We start from the raw sequence: 21,927 nt of genomic DNA on the forward strand, positions 1-21,927 counted from the left end.
TTTCTGAAGAATCACCATATTGTTTTTCACAGCAGCTACACCCTTTTATATTCCCACTAGCAATGTACAAATACCTAGATTTCTCCACATCCTTGATTAACACTTGTTATTTTCTGTTCTTCTGACAATAGTCATCCCAATGAGTGTGAAGCAGTATTTCAGTGTAGCTTTAATTTGCACTTCCCTATTGATTAGTGATGTTGAACATATTTTCATATGTTTATTGGCCATTTGTACATCTTCTTTGGAGAAATGTTTATTCAAGCTCTTTGCCCATTTTTAAATTGGGTCGTTTGGATTTTTTATTGTTGAGTTGAATTTCTTTATACATCTTTATATACATATAGATCAGATATATGATTTGCAAACATTTTCTCCCATTACATTGGTTGCCTTCTCACTCTCCGGACATACAGCTAATAAGTAAGTCACCAGAACATAAAAGGAGTTACCGTGGAAGAAGACTCAGGTCTGGAAACAGATGGAATCAGACCCTGGAGGGCCTTAATGTTATGTTAGGGATGCAAACTTTATTTTGTGGACACTGGGGGCTCAAAAAAAAATTAACAGAGGGGATACAACTTGATGTGGGTACTGGAGTTGTGGAAAGCAGCCAGCAACGCGGGTGGTGTCAGACAGGAGAGAAGGCTTTGCCTTCCCATTGCCACTGTTGTGGCTGGCACACCTGGCAGAACAGCAGTCCGTAAACAGCAGGTAGGGGCTCCTCAAATACTGGTGCAACCACCCTCTCGGTGCACTCATGACTGCCTCATCTTGGGAGGAGCAGCTTGAGCCAGAAAAGAAGCTGTGACAGCAGTAGCTATGGCACCAAAGAGGCAAACATTAGGGAACATGGAGAAAGTGGCACTCACAAGAAAATAACTTTCACTCCGAGCAGAACTGGACAACCAAGCCTTCCTTAACCTCTAAAATCGAAGACACAATGATGTGGGAGGAGCCCAGGGCAACAAACCTGACAGCAACCACAGAACTACAGGAGTAAATTACATCACAAGTGCCCAACACAGTTAGACTTGGGTGTATCTCCAAACCACCACTGTTGGTCAAAAAGGATGTGAAAAGACGCTCAATATCACTAGCCATTAGGGAAGGTTAATCAAATCACAATGAAATCTCCCTTTATGCCCTTTGGGAGGGCTATGATCAAAAGAATAGAAAATAAGTGTTGGTGAGTATGTGGAGAAATTAGAATTACTCTACAATGCTGTTGGTATGTAAAATGGTTAAGCTGCTGTAGAAAACAGTTTATGGGTTCCTCAAATATTTAAATGTAGAATTACCATAAATTCCCAGAAATTCCACTCCTATGTATAAACCCAGAAGAATTGAAAACAGGGAGTCAAACAAATACTTGTACACAAATGTTTATAGGAGCACTATTCACAATAGCCTGAAGGTGAAAACAACACAAATGTCTAAAAATGGATGGATGCGTAAAATTGTGGCATCTATATACAGCGCAGTAATAGCCATAAACAGGAATGAAGAAGTACTGATACCTGTTACAAGGTATACAAGGTGAACCTGCAAAACATCATGCTAAGTGAAAGAAGACAGACAGAAAAGGTCATATATTCCATTTATATGAAATATCCAGAAGAAGTAAATCCATGGAGTCTGAAAGCTGATTGGTATTTGCCAAGGGATGAGAGAGGGAAGAATGGGAATAAATGCTTAATGGATTCAGGTTTATTTTGGGGTGATGAAAACTTCTTGTTTGGAACTAGCTGGAGGTGATGGTTGCTCAACGTTGTGAACTTATTAAATGCCATCGAATCGTACACTTTAAAACGGTTCATTTGATGTTCTGTGAATTTCACCTCAATTAAAAAAAATTATTCCTGAACAACCAAATTTGTTTGAAGGTGAAGAATTACAAACATACCTTATAAAGTGTGTTGGTAATGCAGTTTCTGAATTTTTAGAACCTTTCTCTGGGGTGATTTTAAAAAAACATTCAACTCGTTGGCACTTGATATTCGAAGAAGGTTGTACAGACTGGAACGGTAAATGCAGGTTTGGATGAAGCTGGGCATCATTTGGATGAGCTGGGCAAAAAGGAAAGTTAGTTCCAAGTTTCTTTCGCTCTAGAAATTCGACAGGGTCGTCTTCCCTGCAACTGACACCTACACCCACCTGCCCACTTTTCATATCCAGGCGCCAAGCCTCAGCATAAGCTCGCGGGACCCGCCTCGCGCCCGGACCTGAGTCTCCGCGGACCCCGCGAGAATCGCCCCGGGACGGTACCACCCCCAGCGCTCGAGCCTTCCGGCCGAGGCCCCGCCCTCCCAGCTCCACCCTTTCCGGCCCGCAGGCCCCGCCCCGCGACCCAGCCCTACTCGGAAGTGCGGCCGCCGGAACAGGCGGTTGGTTGGGCTGCGGCACCGAGCCGCCGAAGGGGCGGGTTGGCGTTGCGGCCGAGCCGGCGGTGCAGTCTTGAGGCCTAGCGTGGCGGCTGCCGGCACAGGTGGGCGGTGGCTGGTGGGTGGGACGAGCCTTCGGCGGGCAGGCGCACCGGTTAGGCGCGAGAGATCTGGCCGGGGTCAGAGGTGAGCGGACCGGTTTCCGAAGCCCGCAGGAGGAAAGATGTCCCCAGAGGCGTTGGGCCCGGGCCGGGATTGAGCCAGCCACCTTCCTGGCGGTTGCTTCCATTGCCTTTCGCGGTGGTGCTAAGCCGCGCTTTTAATTTTAGTTTGATTTTTGGGTTCCAGATACAGGTGTTCTCGGAAACTCGCAAGAATTTTGCGTAGCGCTTCTGCGGAGGCGGTTTTTCGGTGTCCATATTGAATAAAGGCTGGTCGCGCCACTGTGGAGTTGGCGGCGTTTTACAGGTAAAGCCTAAGTTGTTGCAAAAGCTCGTGTAGTTGAAGACTTAGATCGATCAGAGAAATCGATGGAGTTAATGGTGACATTTAGAATTGTATTAATTACTGATTCTCGCCGTGGTTCCCGGGCGTTCAGAAATGAGGTGGGAGAATCGCTGCCCCTGGAAGCCATCTCCCGTCACCGCCGCATAGTGGGGGGCTGCGTCTGCCGGAGTACAGCCCACCAGAATCCCACTAGGACTGGAAATGTGGAGTGATTAGCAAGGTTTCGGAGTTAGATTGAGTACAGTGTACTATATATAGTTAGATCAAAATTAAGGAAAATTTATATTAGTGTCTGAGCAGAATCAAGTACTTATTTTAAGTGTTTTTAAAAAACCTAAAACCGGGTTCTGGTTTGGTCTGAAGGTTATAATATTAGAACGTAAAATTAGATATTGAGGGAGTTCTCAGTTCAGGTGTAGGTCTGTGATCTTGGGAAAGTCACTCGTTCTGAGTGTCTTATTCTGTAAAATGGAATCGATCATAATGATTATAGTGATTTCCTCACAGGTTATAGTAAATTCTGTGTACAGAGTGTTTGTTTTGTAGGAGGTATACAAAGTTAAGTTTTTGTCTGCAGTACTTAAATAATTTAAAGTTAATAAACCCCCACCCCAATTTAGTGATAAGAAATCTAAAAATCATCACATTTTGTCTGTAAGTATGTAGTGGATCTTTAGATTCAGTGGTCAAATTTTTCATCTTAAATTCAACTTAAGCCTCCTATGAACTCTCCAGGGCAGGATTAATGTCTTATTCATTTTTTAAATGATTATAACTATTAATAGAACTTGTATGGTAGCTATGATGTATTAGGAGCTTAGCCCATTTGTTTTAGTTTTCTTTCTTTTTTTTTTTTTTTAACCTGAACTGGCAAAAACCTAAGCTTTGAGTTTCACTAAAAACAAAACAGTTTTACATGGAAAATCTTATTTTCTATCATCAGAAGTTATGCTTTAGCTCAGATGTATAGACACACGGCAGTGGTTACATGGAGTTAGGTAAAAGAAATAGATTAAAAATAAACTATTTACCATCACTCTCAGAGCAAATATTAATGTACCATCTCTGTGCTAGAGAGGATACAACAGTGGACTTCAACACTGGCAGTATACCTTTGACCCATCTGGGGAGCCCCCAAAATGCTGATAATCACTGTGCCCCGCTGCCTACTAGTTAATCAGAATCTCTGCGGGGTGGGCATGGGCATTCCACTAGTTAAAGTTTCTCAGATTACTCTGTCACACAGCCAGGATAAGAACTCCTGTGTTACTGGAGTGAGGGTCTTCGTAAGTATCTTGTTTGCTTGAGGAGGGAAGGGGCTGGAGGGATTGGAGCTGCATTTGGAAAATGTAGCCTGAGGAATTTGGGAGAATATCAGTAGAGGATTTTTTTTGTCAGCAGGAATGAATGAAATCTATGCGAAGTGAACTGTATAGTGATCAAGGCCAGTGGGCAGGCTAATTTGAATGATACAGAGGAAAACTAAAAACAGCAATAGTGGTGATAGAGAAGAGATTAAAAAGCATTTATTCTTTTTCTTCAGGGACATTAAATATTTTTGAAGAAAGTGAGTAATGATTTTAATTTGCAAATTGTATTTTGCCCCACCTAGTTACAACCTTTTTTCAGCAATGAGTGGACAGGTAGTGTTATGTGAATTTTATTGTTACACATTATTAAAAACTGTGTTAAAAATATATGTGCCTAAAGTAATTTCCTCATTAATTACTAAATGCATCATTTCATTTCTTTCTCTTAATGGCCTTATGTTAATACTGGGTTTTTGTTTTTGCCTTTACAGTATTATAAGATCGATACTAAGGACATGGTTTTCACCTCACTTCATCAGCACACATAATTTTTTTCTTCTTTTTGGACTCTCTGTTTTATGCCATAATGGTAAGCCACACTTCAGTAGTTCAAATTTGTGTTTTAGAATGTTCTCTTCCTTCATCATCATGAAAATATTTGTACTATATATACAGAAATTTTCTTGAAAGCTGTGCAAATTATACTAATGGGAAATTTACTTAGCAATCATGTATAAAATCTCCATAAAATATGTGACTCTTCTCTCAATTCAATCTTATAATTATTACATCCAAGTTACACAGATAATCCACGTGCTTATATTTATGAAGTATTAAAAATATTTGTCTACCACATTCCAAATCATTGGCAAAGAGCATGAGTATAAATACAAATAAGTTTTTTGAGGGGTGTAGTCATAGGTTTCTCATATTTTAAAGCTCCTCTTTATTTAGATTTTTTAAAAAATTTTTTTAAAATGTAACCTGCGTACTGTGTGTAACATGTTTTAAGCAGCATCAATGCTAGCCTTCTAATGATACATTTCCGTTCATTGATTTATGGTCACTAAACATACTTAGGAGTAAGCATTTGACTTTTGCAATTAAAAAATGAAAGCCAATGGTGAGGGTGCACAAACACTCAGATGTTTTAAAGAAAATGCATTTGACAGAGAATAAATGAACACTGACCACCATGTTATTCATTTATTCAGATAAACCCCAGTTCTGTGACACAAACTTCAGAAAACATTTAAATATCTTCCTTCTCCTCTTGGGATCTTGCCTATCTACCTGTGTTCTATTAGAGAAAAGTGGAACTGACACAGTGGGGTTCTGGCCTCACTTTATATTTTACATTTATATTACTTAATCATTTCCATCTTAAGTATTTGAAGGAGGCAGTGAATGAATGATGCTTGTGTTTATGTATGCAGGTATATCTCAGTAGACCTTTTAAAGTTTTGATTTCAGAAGAAGAAATTTACTTGGGATGACTATTTAAAATTGTGCAAGAGTATATATTTGATTGTGTTTATTATAATATTTTCATATAAACATACTTTAAAGTTTCATGTCCAAAATTTAAAAGAACCTTACATGTTTTTCAAAAGTGTATATCCAGAGTTATGTTTTCATGCTGAAAAGAGTTATATTCAGGAATCTTATCTTGTATTCTGGGAACCAGTTTCATTAGGAATCTGTTCCTTTAAGATTTTTTAATAAAGTAAACTGATAGAGATTTATTTTAACTGAACCTTTTGAAATAATGGCAAATTTCAGACTTCACTTCCATCAAACATTTAGATGTTTGATAAGGTGGGTTGCTTTTGATTGCGGTCTAACAAGGTCAGCTTTCCTTGAATGCAGGCAAAATGGAAGAAAATTAAATTAAAAAATAATAAAAAGACCAGTTATTTTGGTAATCATACAAATTTTTAATCCTTATAACTGGGGTGGCAGGATCACATAAAACTTCTCATGATTTACAAAAGGTGACAATATTTGTTCTTCCCCCTACCCTCCTGGGTTTTGGTGGGTACTAGGAGTATTTACCACATGCAACTTTGTAGGTTGAATTATTAGAATCTGGAAAATACAACAGAAGAATTTCGGTCCTTGTAAAAAAAATTAAATTTCTGTTCCCCTGAATGAAATTTTAAAATGACTATCATTGTGAATGAAAAATACTATAACTCTAGATGGCACACAAAACAAAAAACTAGAAAGAGAAATCACTTGAGGTGTATTTGTTTAGCTTTATTTAGAACCTAATACTTTTTATTCGTATGTGTCTTTAGAAAAGAAAGCTTTATAAATGAGAGAGACATAGTTTACCTTCTTCATATTTCTTCCTCTTGCCTTAAAATAAGGGTATCTAAGAAATAAATGAAGGATAGGGATCTACTAGTAGATCTCAAACCTTACATGTAGTAATATTATGTTTAAACAATTCTAAGATGCATTTTCTTTTAATTTAGTATTACCAAGTTGGTGATGAGTCTATAATCAATATCTTACAATTATAATTGACATATTTTTTTCTTAAGGTTACCTAAAATAATGATGCATGCTTATAATTGATGGCATCTTAAATTCATTGAAACATGGTAATGATATAGCCATGGTTTATTGCACTCCTGCAGAGACTTTATATTAAAGTTCTTTGCATTCATGTATTATGAATTTCTGTGTTGATGTTAGAGACCATGACAACCACTCCCAATTTTCAGAGTTTCTAGCAGATTAGGAGAGTTTAGTCTTTGCTTCATTTTGATTGCATATTTGCGGCAGTATATTTTCTTAAATGGTGCTCTTAGAAGATTGAAGAAATTAAAGTTTATAAAGTGGTGATAGCTACCGTATCTAGCTCTCCCCTATATCATTCTCACAAGCACTGACCAGAGATACCATGTGAGCATTTCTTACCTAGTTTGTTATTCAGGTGCCCAAGACTGCAGTATTTTTTCTGTTACATATGTTGATCATATAATGGGGGTGGAGGAGAGAAAACAAAATACATTAGACCTGTTTTAGAAAATGAAACACATTTAAACACTTAATTACAAATGTTAAATGTATATTAAATTATTTTTATGAAAATAACTAATATTACCAAATACACTATTTACTTTTTACAGCAACAAGCTTTAGAACTAGCTTTGGATCGTGCAGAGGTGAGGCGTGACTAAGTTACATATTGAAATAGTATTGTCTTTAATTGGCAAAAACTCAGTTTTAAGAGATTTTTGTATGTGATTTTCAAAGGAGTATATTAATATTCTTTTAGGACAAGTATGTGAATAATTTTGCTGTAAATATGTAAAAGTACCAGGTGATATTTGGATCATCTGTTACTTGGAAGCCATGGATGATAATGCTACAGAATCAAAATTACTTGAACAAGGACATAGAATTTCTAAAATTATGTTTTCCTGTTTTGACAAATTTTCTAATTACTCAAAGGAGAAAATAGCTAAAAAAAAAAAAATTAGAGTCTTTGGAGTTAGATATACAATTTTTCATATGTTAAGCATATTCTGAACAATCATAAAGCATATTGAGAATATTTCTGACCTGTGAAATCACAGTTGTAAAACTTATGATTTTGCTTATAGCAGTGAAATACTGTGCTAAATTTTAGTGCAGTTTAAATTTCACTTGTTTGTAACATATACTTAGAAGTTGTTTTTCCTACAAGGTATAATTTCACATGAGTCAGAGACTTGAGTGAATAGCCTTTTTAGCCTTACATATGTTTTAGAGATACTCAATACAGTTGCTCATGCAGAAAAGCAGAAGGCAAGCTGTTTTCATAAACTTTTCTTTTTTAGTATGTCATTGAAAGTGCCCGACAGAGACCTCCTAAAAGGAAATACCTGTCAAGTGGAAGGTATGACTATTTAATTAATTGATGACATCTTAAATTCATTGACATATGATAATCACCATTTATTGCATTCCTACAAGGCACTGAGCTAGAAATGTTATAGGTTCTTTGCATATATCAGGAATTTCTAAGTTGCTGTTAGCTACCATATGCAATCCCACCCCAACTTTTGGGAAATTAGGGAAAATTTGTAAAAACGTAGGAAAAAACTAAAATAACATTTATGTCATATGATTACTATATTAACGTTATTTTGTATAATTGTTTTATTAAATTTTTTTTTTTTTTAGAAAGTCTGTATTTCAAAAACTTTATGACTTATATATTGAAGAATGTGAAAAAGAGCCTGAGGTTAAGGTAAATATAAATTTTTTATGGTATTGTGGCTTTTGAAATATAAAAGAGGGAAATTTGAGGAGTTATATATTAAGTATTTAATGATTTATGTTTTTGTGAGTCAGCTAACATTTTTTGTAACCAGACTCTAGTCAGTTCTGCAGCTAACCCAGAGCACTGGTTAAACTGGTGCCAAACAGATCATCTGCTGAGGTAGGAGTGAAGGAACAGTGTTTACTGAATGACAGAATATCTCACTGGGAAGTCATAAGCAAAGTCACAGATTTATCTTTTGCTTCTGCTTCCCCTTGAGAAGTGATTTGTAAACTTAAGATAGGAGAAAAGTAAGCTATTTGCTCATGGTGATTTGCACTGGAAAGTCAAAGCAATTATAGGACATGTAGGAAATTCAAGTGTGGTAATAAAAGGTGAATTTGGTCGTAAAATGAATTCATAGCTAGTTTAACTTAATTCATTTTTATTTAGTGTAAAGGTATGGGCAGTAGAAATGTAGTAGAAATTGATTTCTTAGTATCTTTTGAACCCTCATATTAGAAGGGCCTTAGAGGTCTTCATAAGCTTCTGTTGTCTGTCTGTAAGTTAGAAATGAGCACCATCTTAGCATTTAAGCAAAAAATAGTGGAATTCCAATAGTGTCTAACCTTTAAAATCTTTACACGAGGAAAAAAATAATTGTTATAAATATATCTTAAAATATGTTTCCCATAAATTTTATTGAAGTATACTTGACATACAAAAATTGCGCATTTAATATTTTTTTTTAAGTTTTGACATGAATTATAGTATACACCCTGTGAAACTGTCTCCACAATCAATATAATGTACATACCTATCACCTCAGAAACAGAATTAAGATAGGAGAGATACATGCGTACATAAAGATTCTCTATTGGCGTTGGTAAGCCACTGTCCAGCAGCCAAATCTAGCCCAGTGCATGTTTTTGTAAATGAATTTTTATTGGAATGCTTCACACATGTTGGTCTGTATATTATCTATGGCTGGTTGTGAAGTACAAAGGCAGAGTTGAATAGTCGCAGCACAGACTATATGGCCCATAAGCCTAAAATAATACTGCCTGGCCCTTTAAAAAAGACTCTTTTAGTCTCTCTTTACTATTTTTTTTTTTAATTTAACATCAATATGGTTAAGAGTTGTTTGCCCTTTTTTTTCATTCTCAAACTGCTTATTATAATTCTGTGGTGATGATAGATCAAGAATTTATAATTCCCCTGCACGTATGGCTGTATGTATGATATATGTTTAATATATATTAATGTGTATTTATAAGTATTCAAAACAGATTTTTTTTGAGATCCTGCAAAAATAGATACTCTGTTGACTCAGATATCTTTCCTAAATCAGATGTGATGAAAGAATTTGTTATATTTATAAGTGGATTTTATTTTAAATCAGGCATTTTTAAAATCATGGATTTTGATGTATGTCCGTTTGCTGATTGATTTTTTTAAACAAAGTGGTTTCTAATGAGCTGTTGAATTGAATTTGCAGAAAATTGTCTTAATTCCTTACTTCCTCCTACCAATTAGATATTTCAAGTTCAACATTTCAGCTTAGAGCTATTGAACTTATTTATGTCTTATTTATGCTATAAAATATTTAAGAAATAAATGTGTAATTGTTACCATACAACCAAAGGATGCTCTAAATTTTTCATTTATATTAGGCTTATACTTAATAGAAATTAGTTATGTACATCTATGTTTTATATATTTACATTAAGTGGTTTTATATTTTGCTTGTTTAAATATTTTAATTTTTTATGTATTCAAAAGTACATACTTTAAGTATTTTTTATTTTATAAATCACCAATTTTTTTGCATGAATTAATTTGCATAAAATATGGTAGATTAAAATTAATTTCATATAGCTGTCTCATACATAGTGGCTATAGTTTTGTGAATGTTCCCATATATTCAGGAATATAATGTAGAAGGAGCACCAAAACATTAATTCAGTTCTGATTTTATTAAATCATAACATTATTTGTTAAGATTATACTGGATTATTTTCATGAGCTCTGACTCTTTTTAAAGCAGAAATTAAGAAGAAATGTGAACTTGTTAGAGAAGCTTGTTATGCAAGAGAATTTGTCATGTTTAGTGGTCAATCTATACCCAGGAAATGAGGGATATTCTCTGATGCTCAGGGGGAAAAATGGATCAGGTAAGACCCTCCAAAGTACAGCCGTCCGTCACAGAATACCTCTGCCAGGCAGGATGTTCTGTTTTTTAAAAGTAGTTTTTTAACTTGTTAAACTGTTTGTCCTTTGGATCAAAGATGACTTGGCAGTAAAAGCAGATTTTGATCCCAAATTTTCCTCTTTATGGTATATTTTGTTAGAATATTAGAAATTATGTCTAATATAGTTACCCTTCCTGAACATGCATTTGAAAAGTATTCTAACTGATATGTCTTTGAAGTTAAATTATGAAAGGTATAACTTTTAAATGATTGTCAAAATTTCCTTTCATTCTATTGCTGTTTATATTTTAAGATAATATAAAGTGTTTTAAGATATGTTTTTCTTTCTGTATTTTAAATATACTGAGTCTGAAATCTTCAAAATTAAGCACACTCACTGCCTTTTGAGTAACTTTTGTATATTAAAAGTATTTCTATTAATGTGAATATGAAAATAGAGTCTTAAAATATGCTCAGATTTCACTAAAGAGGCAGCTAAAAATTTGATATAATATGAATTCTATAAGGAACTTACCTAGTTAAGAACTTTTTCCTGTGTTGATAATTAATTGTAAAGTGTTAACACCAAGAGAATTTTGTTCTAAAAGTGACCATTTTTCAGATTAGATACTAAATTATCACTTTGATTTCCAGATTAGATTAATCAGTCTTCAACAAACTTTCAGTTACTTTGATACTGGAATTTTATTATATCATATTCTGATTATTTTGCTTCTCGGTGTGACTTGGATTGTGATGTTATGCCACGTTTTTCTATAATATGTTAGGCTTTTTTTCACTCTCTTATTTACAATTTTATACATTTAAGTCATTCAGCAATATATAATGTGATTCATTTGTAAGACTTAGATAAAGAACATTAGGAGAGCCTTTTGGTTCTAATGTATTTTTTATGAAGAGTCATATAAATTATACAACTAAGCTTTTGAGTTAATATTATCTTTTTTTAAACTTTATGTTTTAAAATTAAGATTCTGAGACCATTCGACTGCCTTATGAAGAAGGGGAATTGCTTGAATACTTGGATGCAGAAGAATTACCTCCTATTTTGGTTGATCTCCTAGAAAAATCTCAGGTACAAAATTTTTCTCTTTAAAATGTCCTTATAGTTGTTATGTGTATATGATATATATACATATATGTCATGTTTATATGTGTTTACATATTTATCTTTTATAAATGGCTATATGGTATTTTGTGCTAGATGATATTTAGTCTTTATCAGTGTTTCCAACAGTGTTTCAAATCATGAAATGTGACATTATACATAGCTTTATGGAAATTGGTTTATTGTGGTATATTTAACCTTTAGGCTATAGTGAGACGTCTAGACTTAGTTCTTCTAAAATTGCTGTAGCAAGTAGCTCAATTGGAAATCTCCCTGTAGTTACAATCAAGAAATTATGAAAAAAACTACTTTGAATATTTGTGAAGTTTTTCACCTGGGGACCAGAAACTGAAGAGATCTGCACATCTCTTCATCGCTAGCCTAGGTAATCACTCTCTTTCCCTGGTCTTTTTCCTTCCTACTGCCTTGGCTTAACCCCAGTCTTACTGTATACTTCACTGAGGAAAAAGAAGTAATCAAATGAGAACTCCTGTTTCTTCCTAACACCAGTCAGCTATTACCCCTGCATCTTTCCACACTTTCTGCCTGTCTTCCTGTTAAAATGGATGAAGTATGGTGTTCCAGAAGTATCTATCCCCTCCATTTGTTTTCTGGATCTTCCCCTTCCTTTTCAAGGACTTGAAACTATAACTTCCCTCTCTTTTATTTTTTCTTCGTTAGTAGGTACATAATGCAAGAATACTGTACTATATGTTGAGCATCCCAAATCTGAAAATTCTAAACCCACATGCTCTAAAATCAAAACTTTTTGAGTAGCCACGTGACACATAAATGCTTATGGGAACATTTTGGATTTTGGGTATTGGATTTTTGGATTAGGGATGCTTAACCCAAGTAATATAATGCAAATATTCCAAAATACGAAACACTTTTGGTTCCAAGCATTTCAGATAAGAGATACTCAAGCTGTATCTCCCAACTTTTTAAAAACATCCTCCCTTGACCCCATATCCTTCTCCAGCTACTGCTGTATAATTCTGCTCCTCTTGACAGCAGAGCTACTCAGAGTTGTCTATAATTATCATCTCCTTTTTTTTCATGTCCCATTCTTTCCTCTACCCACCTCATTTGGCATTATGACATCATTTTACAGAGACTGCTTTTGTCAAAGTTACCAGTGATCTCCATGGCACTAAATCCATTGGTCGCTTTTCTGTTCTCATCCTAATTTGTCTCTTAGCAAAGTTCAATGCAAATAACTACGCCCTTGAAATGCCCTTTTTTTGGCTTCTAAGACATCACATTCCAGGTTTTCTTCTTCCTTCTCTAATCCTTCAGTTTTCTTTGCTATCATTTCTGTTCCATTCATAAATATGTATGAGTTTCAGGACTCAATCTTAGGTTCTGTCTTCATCTTTGGTAATACTCTCTTCCTGAATGATCTCAACCCGTTTCATGAGTTTTTAAAATATTACTTAATCCCTTACTTACATGTCTCCCCATCACCATTCTACCTAGCTTACTTACTTACGATATAACAAATTTATATGATAAAAACAACTTTTTTTTTTTACCTCCAAACGAGTTCCATCACCAGTCTCTTCAGTCTAACAGATGACCCTACTTTCATCTTCCACATTCAGTCCGCCTGCAAATTGCAAATGTCAGCTCTGTGGTCATGACCTGCCATAGTTACCTTGCTGAACTCCCTGCTTTTATTCCAGAACGCCGGAAGTCAGTTCTCCACAGACAGCCAGATTAAGTTTACAAGACAAAAAAGCAAATATCCCTGCTTAAAGTTCTCCAGTGCTCTCTTCCTGGACAAAACCCCTGCTTTCCTATTTGTCTTTATCTCCTAATTCTCATCCTCAATTACTACACTCCAGCCACCCCTGCCTTCTTTCCATACTAAAGCACTCCAAGCTTATTCCTACAGTAAGGCCTTTTCATCTGCTCTTCCTTCTATCTGGAACAATCTGTCCCAGATGTCTGGCCTTTTCTTGTGATTCATATCTCAGCTGAAACATCATTCCCTCAAAAAGGTTTTTATCTGAGCATACACTCTAAATTAGCCCCTCCCTATTTATTTCCTATGTGGCATTCATCACTATCTAAAATTATCTTGTTTCGTTTACATGTCTGTTGCCTGTCTTCCTACCCTGAGTGTTATCTCACCGCTGCATCTGTGCAGCTCCTTGGATAGTGACTAACACATAGCATGCATTGTAGTTGCTTGGAAAATATGTATTTAAAAGAATGAGGCTAAGAATGACTGGTAACATGGAGGTCACAGTACCCACTGAAAGGTCTGAACAAGTAAAAAACGTGATACTATGAGTGACCATATGGCAATAATTAGCAAAACCTCAGTGATAAGGGGTCTCACATTTGAGTGTAGAAAAGACTAGAAAACAGTATTTTTCATTTGAATTTTATAGTTAGTTTTCCTCTTATTAAAATAGGCTAGGATTTTATTTCTGGAAATTTAGCAGAGCAAATATAGAAGTTATATCTAGAAGCTGAAACTCTGGCAGGGTCGATTGGCAGTTTATAACAACAAAAACTTTATAATAATGACGAAGTTAGCAAAGTATAACAGTGAGCCAGTGAGCTTCAGAAGAACAGCAGTTCCAAGGATCTGTAGCATTAATAGTATGTAAATGCCAAATGTCAATCTGTTAACTTTGTAGATGCCAAAGCCAATCTATAATTAGAAACTGTTTTAACAGTTTTAAACTGCTTCTTGAGTCATAGTGATGAACATGAGATAGTTCCTCTTAAAAAGTTTATATAGTGTTAAATCCGCTGTATAAAGGGAAATCTGTTAAAGAGTATATGAGTAGCCAGAAATAGTACATGAGTGTAAAGAATGTGAAAAATTTCATATAAGCCCACTTATTTGGGCTTTTGAAAAAATAAGTTACATAAATATTTTTACCCAAAACAGGTGAATATTTTTCATTGTGGATGTGTCATAGCAGAAATACGTGATTACAGGCAGTCCAGTAATATGAAATCTCCTGGTTACCAAAGCAGGCACATTCTCTTACGTCCAACAATGCAGGTAAGGAGTGTTGGGTATTATTTTAGATTTTAGGTGAAGTTTTATTTGTTAAATGTCTTTATATGTTTTTGTATTTAGATTAATGGGTTTTTAAATTTTTATTTCTTCTAGACTTTAATCTGTGATGTACATTCAATAACAAGTGATAACCATAAATGGACCCAGGTTAGTTGTTTTTTTTTTTTTTTGATACCAAACAGGCAAAATATAGGACGAAAAAAAACTTATTAAGTTAAGCAAAAGCTGTTTTCTGCTTATCTTTTTATTCATGAATAAAATTTGACATCTTTTGTAAAAAACTGGAATTCCTTTATGACTTTTAGAAGTTAAGCGTCTGTTTTTACATTCAGTAATCCCTCAAGTTGCTGAGGACCATGTCAGGGTCAGGCTGACTTAGTGTGTTCAGTGTGCAATTTAGTTCTTTATCCCTGCAACAGAAGAAAAATATTTTGCTTTTAACATGGCCACAGATAGATACTGATTTTCTATCATCTAACAATTCTAAAGCAGGCCTAGCATGTCTATCTTTGCCATTTATACTGATTGCCTGAGAACTAGGGGAACTCTTTTACCCCTGAGAATAGCTGGTTGACCCTCTAGTTCTTGCTCAACAGTAAATGAGGGAAATTCAAAAAGTTCATGGAAAAATAGAATTAAAATATAAAGATAAAAAATATAAACTTTATTTCTCAACATAAGCTACATCCAGTTCAAGACACTTTTGTAAGCAATGATGCTAGCCATTTAGTACATCCCTAAAGAACTGAGGGTCCTGGGAATTTAACCGTATCGATGCAATCTCTTTTACATTATAAACTAAAGAAAAATGGGTGCCCTTTACAGATATTTTTAAGAAACAGAAATCAGAAGGAACAAAATCAGGATTGTAAGGTGGATACCCAATTTCCCATTGAAACTCACAAAATTGCCCTTGTTAGATGAGAAGAATGAGCTGAAGCATTGACATGGTGGAGAAGGACTCTCTGGTAAAGGTTTCCCAGGAGTTTTTCTGCTAAAGCTTTGGCTAACTTTCTAAAACACTCTCATAATAAACAGATGTTATCATTCTTTGGCCCTCCAAAATGTCAGCAAGAAAAATGCCTTGAGAATCCCCTAAAATTGTTGCCGTGGCCTTTACTCTTGACCAGTCTGCTTTGCTTTGACTGGACCACTTCCACCTTTTGATAGTCATTGCCTTGATGTGCTCTATCTTTAGGATCATACTAGTAAAGCTGTTTCATACCTGTTACAGTTCTTCAAAGAAATGCTTCAGTAATTTCGTCTCAACTTGTTTAAAATTGCTCTGCTCTTGTCAGCAGCTGATCTGGACACAATGGCTTTGACACTCATTGAGCAGAAAGTTTACTCAACTTGAATTTTTGAGTCAGAATTGTGTAAGCTGAACCGGTTGAGGTGTCTGTGATGTTAGCTGTTGTTTCTGCTGTTAATCATAAGTCCTGCAGTGACTTACTCCACTAAAGTCTTAAACCCCTCAAAGTTATCTATGAGGGTTGGAATAAGCTTCTTCCAAACTCCTGTTAATATTGATATTTTGACCTCCTCCCATGGATCACAAATGTTCTTAATGGCATCTAGAGTGGTAAATCCTTTCCAGAAGGTGTTTAGTTTACTTTGCCCAGATCCATCAGAAGAACCACTATCTATAGCAGCTATATAAAATGTATTTTTTAAATAATAAGACTTGAGAGTCAAAATTACTCTTTGATCCATGAGCTGCAGAATAGATGTTGTGTTAGCAGGCATGAAAACAACATTAATCTTTGTACATTTCCATCAGATCTCTTGGGCGACCAGGTCATTGTTAATGAGCAGTAATATTTTGAAAGGAATCTTTTTATGAGCTGTAGTTCTCAACAATGGGCCTAAAATATTCCGTAAACTATGCTGTAACCAGATGTGCTATAATCCAGGCTTTGTTCCATTTCTAGAGTAGATTTAGCATAATTCTTAAGGGCCCTAGGATTTTTGGAATGGTCGATGAGCATTGGCTTCGACTTAAAGTCACCAGCTGCGTTAGCCCCTAACAAGAGTCAGCTTTCCTTTGAAGCTTTTAAACCAGACATTGACTGGCTCTGAAGGTCCTAGATGGCATATTCTTCCAATACAAGGCTATTTTATCTACATTGAAAATCTGTTCTTTAATGTAGCCATCTTCATCAATTATGTTAGCTAAATCTTCCATATAACTTGTTGCAATTTCTACATCAGTACTTGCTGCTTCACCTTGCACTTTTATGTTATAGAGGCAGCTTCTCTTCTTAAACCTCATGAACTAATCTCTGCTAGCTTCCAGTTTTTCTTCTGCAGCTTTCTTATTTCTCTCAGCCTTCATAGAATTGAAGAGAGCTGGGGTTTTGCTCTGGATTAGGCTTTGGCTTAAAGGAGTATTGTGGCTAGTTTGATCTTTTATCCAGATCACTAAAACTTTCTCTATCAGCAGTGAGGCTGTTTCGCATTCTTATCATCCTTTTTTTTTTAATTTCCTTCAAGAATTTTTCCTTTGCATTTACAACTTGTCTGGCTATTTGGCCTAAGATTCCTAACTTTTGGCCTGTCTTGGCTTTTGACATGCCTTCCTCGCTTAGATTAAACATTTTAAAGTGAGAGACCTGTAACTTTTTCACTATAACACTGAAAGGCCATCGTAGGGTTTTTAATTGGCCTATTTTCAATATTGTTGTGTCTCAGAGAATAGGGAGGCCCAAGGAGAGAGAGAGAGAGACAAAGGAATGGCCAGTCAGTGGAGCTATCAGAACACACACATTTGCTGATTAAGTTCACCTCCTTTATATGGGTATAGTTCATGGTGCTCCAAAATAATTACAATAGCAACATCAAAGATCACTGATCACCGTAACAGATAAAATAATAATGAAAATGTTTACAATATTGCAAGAATTACCAAAATGTGACATGGTGACATGAAGTGAGCACGTGCTGTTTGAAAAATGGCTCCAGTAGTCTTTGGTCAACACAGGGTTGCCACAAACCTTCAATTTGTAAAAAAGCGAAATATTTGCGAAGTGCAATAAAACGAGGTATGCCTGTATTGAATTTCCATTAGAAGTTTCTTTATGCTGTCAAGTTTCTGAAATTTATGTGCTAACATTGGAACTTGAAATATTATATTTTACTGTAGCCCTTAGCAGAATTCCAGAGAATATTTCTAGATTAAATGATATGTATGATTACATATTTGAAAATCTTAAATCTTGTATTGACATATGCTCTTACACATTTCAGGAAGACAAACTTTTGCTTGAGAGCCAGCTGATCCTAGCTACAGCTGAACCACTGTGTCTTGATCCTTCTATAGCAGTAACTTGCACTGCAAACAGACTACTCTATAACAAGCAAAAGATGAACACTCGTCCAATGAAACGGTAATTGCCTTTGTGGAAGGGTTAACCAAAAGACATTCCTGTGACAAGTAGTTCTAAATTTTGCTGTTTATAATATCTTTTTTCCTCCAGAGTTTAAGTGCTCTGATTGTTTTTTAATTTGAAAATAGGATTTTTAATGGCCCTGTATATTTTTTATATATTACGATTTTTTAATGTTCTCTGCTTTGTACTGAAGTGATGCATTTTCTGCAATCTTTTAGAGAACTGACTTCCTCTAAGTTTTATAGTCTGTTTACCAAAAAAGTAGAGAAGCTGAGAAGAGATCAAATATAAACAGAGAGAATAATTTATTTAATACTTTCAGTAATGTTTAATTTTTTTAATTTTTAATTTTAGTAGTGAGTGTTAACTTCTAAGGAAACAATTTGTATTAATAATTTAATTTTGGGATTTGGGAAAATATCACAGTTTTAGAAGTCAGTTTATAACTAAATGTCTCTTATAACGTGGTAATTTGTCTTTAAATGTTTAGCTATCTCTTCTCTAATAAAATAAAAGAATACTTATTAGTTTGGACTGCAGTTATAGTTGGCTCATCATTAAGTATTCTTTAAATAATTATTTGAGTTGCCCACTTTGAACTTCTTCAAATTTCAAGAGACTTGAAAAACTTACCCCTTTTCTAAATTTCATAATGTGCTATATAAATAGTATATTCAGAGGAAAAGATATACCTTTGGAAATAATGAAAGAGTCTATCTAGGATCCATCACAGTTGTGTAATGCCGTCTTTTATCTCTGTCCACATTCCTCTCTTCTTGTTATCAATACCTTATACCAAGCCACTATCATCTTCATCTTAACTTCTGTAATAAACTCATAACTGGTCTTCCTGCTTCCACCTTTGCTCCTATCTATTCACTAGATGAGTAATCTTTTAAAAACTTCAAATCACTTCCTGCCACCCCTTGTTTAAATTCCTCTAAAAGCATAGTGTTTTTCATTCAATCTAAACACATTAAAAGTTGTTCCTGCCTCAGCACCTTTTGAAAATCTCTCTGCTTCAAATACTCATTCCCTGATCTTGCAATATGGTTCCTTTCCACACACACACACACACACCCACCCCTGCCTCCCATGGGGATTTTTCTCCAGTGTCCATTGTGAGAACCTCTTCAAGCTCCTGGGGGTAAAACTCACAAAAATGTGTGGGCTCCCAATGTCTGGGTCTCCTTGGAGTTTTTAATCTCTCAGACTTGTCGATGCTGAGCCTTTAGCAATTCATGTTATACCTAAGGTTCCCCTACTTGGCACTTGTTCCTGAGGACATTTGTACTTACAAGTTTCTGCTCCAGCAAGCCACAATGCTCTACATTCACCTGGTGGTCTCTCCAGATCTAGGCAGTGGTTTGCTCTATGACTCCATACCTTTGATGGATCTAAGAATTGTTAATTTTTCAGTTTATTCAGCATTTTATTTCTTAAAATGGAATGGCAATTTCAGACTCTTACATGCCTATATTGGATGGATACCAGAAGTTGTCTCCCCTAACCCCCACCCCAGTCTTTCCATAGCTAGTTTCTTCTTAGCATTCCTGTTTGGGCTCACGTGTGATTTCATCAGAGTTCTTTCCTTCCCTCCCTTCTCTTCCCTAATGTTGCCCTCCCTATGCCTTACTGACATGCTGTGTTCTCTTACCACTTATTGCTCTCTGAAATCTTAAATTATCATATCTGTTTGCTTCTGAATGTTTCTTCCGCCTCTGGACTGTCAGCTCCATGGTGGTGGGAATTTTGTTTCACTTGTTCATTTTTATTTCACCAGTATGTTTAGGACATTGCTTGGCATGTGGTGTTCTATAAACATTTGTGATTTAATTACATATTCAGTGTGTACTAATTTAAATCCACATATACGAGTGTCTTTAATTCACTTTGTTTGGTTCAAATTTCTTAATATTTCAGGTGTTTTAAGAGATATTCCAGGTCCTCTCTGAATCGGCAGCAGGATCTGTCTCATTGTCCACCTCCTCCTCAGCTGAGATTACTTGATTTCTTACAAAAAAGGAAGGAAAGAAAAGCAGGTCAGCATTATGACCTCAAAATTTCTAAAGCAGGAAATGTAAGTATATATTTTTTAAATAAAGCTTATTATTACACCAAAAAGCTTGCCTTATTTTGAATTTTTGGTGTATTTATACTGTTTTTAATTTTTCAGTGTGTAGATATGTGGAAACGGAGTCCCTGTAATTTGGCCATACCTTCCGAAGTGGATGTGAGTCAGTTCATGAAATTTTCAGATAAGGTTCCTAAGTTTTACTATTAGGTAGTTCATACCTTGAGAAATCAAAGAAACTTAAGTCTTTTAAAAACAAAATGACTTTTTTCAAAAAGTCAATTTGTCATTTTTGGAAGCCATATATTCTTCTTTCACATTAAGTTATGCAAGAACATAGCCCTTTAATATCTTACTGTGTTTAGAGCAGGAATAGTAAAAAAAAATAATATGGTATATATTACATAATATGCATGAAATGCCCCTTTTTTCTTTGTGTAATATTTCCTCATAATTTCCTAATAATGCTTCTTTCCTCAAACTGGTTAATTTCAAAGATTAATAATATTGGAGAAGTGACCAAGATTAGGAACCTTGGTGGTATTCTTTACTGATCCATAGTATGCATGAACTATAAATGTTTGAAGACAGGAGAGGGATATTCTGATGAGAGGTTGTATAATTTATTTTCCTGTTTCTTTATCCTATGTTCTTATTTATTATTCATGCAAGTCTTTAAAATTGTTTAGTTATTTTCATAGATTTGTTGTTTCTTGTACCTTTTCCAGGCTAGCACATGCACTATTCTTACTAGCTATAACTTAAAAAAAAAATTACACAGAGCACAAAGCCACAAACATCAGGATTAGACTGTATATACCACTCAAGGTCTTTTGATAGCTTATGTGCTGCTTCTCAAGGAGTACAGCCTGAGAATAGAAGTTTAGTATAAATACTGAAAGATAGAATTTAGCTTTGGAAGGCAGGCTGGATTTCTAAAAGAGTACTTCCCAAACTTCAACATGTGTACAAATCACCTGGAGAGCTTGTGAAATTGTAGATTCCCAATCTGCAAGTCTGGTCTGAGGCCTGAGATGCTACATTTCTCACATCTCCCAGGTTACATGGTGCTGGAGTCCACAGACCACACTTTGAGTGGCAAGGCCCTAATACAAATTTCTCAGTCTACCTTAGTAAGAAGAACCACATAGCATATCAGTTAAACAGATTTCAAGCCTCACTTAAGACCTGTTTACTTAGTCATGGTATGCAGTGGGTGGGACATTAAAATCTGTATTTTTTACAGGTGCCCAGATGAGTCTAAAATACTCTTTAAGATCATGGTTACCAATAAAGATGAGAACATTTGATTCATATAGGTGCTTAGGACATATGGAATATATTACTGACATCTGACTAGAAAGTGGAAAACATCCAAAAAATCTTATCAATTTTAACATTATATTTTTCCTAATTTCCTTTAGTTTTCTCCCCACTGTTACATGACACTTCCTGTTCCATTAAAAACTTTGCCAAAAGGAAAGATCTTGATTCTTATATCTCTGACATTCTAATTTTCCTAACAGAAGAGCTCTGGAGGACAAATGTAATAATGTCAGCTTATGGGGGAAAAAAAGGAGTGGGGGAGGCTTCAGAAAAGCCAGCTGTGTTTATTACATTTATTTATTTAATTTAAAGTTG

The 21,927-nt window shown here is 35.2% G+C and overlaps 2 protein-coding genes across 22 annotated transcripts in view; one reads left to right on the top strand and one right to left on the bottom strand.

The window, feature by feature from the left end:
- Positions 1–552: 552 nt before the first annotated feature.
- Positions 553–2,673, bottom strand: LOC123649091. Its single transcript, XM_045567004.1, has 2 exons — positions 1,907–2,673; positions 553–820 (listed from the first exon to the last, which is right to left on the bottom strand). Exons 1-2 carry the CDS (start codon positions 2,671–2,673, stop codon positions 553–555), a joined length of 1,035 nt encoding a protein of 344 aa, XP_045422960.1.
- The window catches only part of SUPT20H (SPT20 homolog, SAGA complex component), a 38,680-nt gene continuing 19,107 nt past the window's right edge, over positions 2,355–21,927 (top strand). For 5 of the 21 annotated variants that reach the window (XM_045567375.1, XM_045567379.1, XM_045567384.1 and 2 more), the window contains exons 1-13: positions 2,355–2,488; positions 2,733–2,852; positions 4,693–4,790; positions 7,342–7,377; positions 8,035–8,093; positions 8,381–8,447; positions 10,504–10,633; positions 11,644–11,747; positions 14,689–14,805; positions 14,917–14,970; positions 18,070–18,209; positions 20,136–20,292; positions 20,389–20,445. In XM_045567375.1, coding sequence (XP_045423331.1) covers positions 4,788–4,790; positions 7,342–7,377; positions 8,035–8,093; positions 8,381–8,447; positions 10,504–10,633; positions 11,644–11,747; positions 14,689–14,805; positions 14,917–14,970; positions 18,070–18,209; positions 20,136–20,292; positions 20,389–20,445 — 924 coding nt within the window. In that variant the 5' untranslated portion in view covers positions 2,355–2,488; positions 2,733–2,852; positions 4,693–4,787. Of the gene's footprint in view, positions 2,853–4,692; positions 4,791–7,341; positions 7,378–8,034; positions 8,094–8,380; positions 8,448–10,503; positions 10,634–11,643; positions 11,748–14,688; positions 14,806–14,916; positions 14,971–18,069; positions 18,210–20,135; positions 20,293–20,388; positions 20,446–21,927 lie in introns of all 21 variants that reach the window. The other 16 variants (XM_045567368.1, XM_045567377.1, XM_045567382.1 and 13 more) reach the window with 9 other exon arrangements.

Source organism: Lemur catta, chromosome 13, assembly GCF_020740605.2.
Source record: "Lemur catta isolate mLemCat1 chromosome 13, mLemCat1.pri, whole genome shotgun sequence".
Taxonomy (NCBI): Eukaryota; Metazoa; Chordata; class Mammalia; order Primates; family Lemuridae; genus Lemur; species Lemur catta.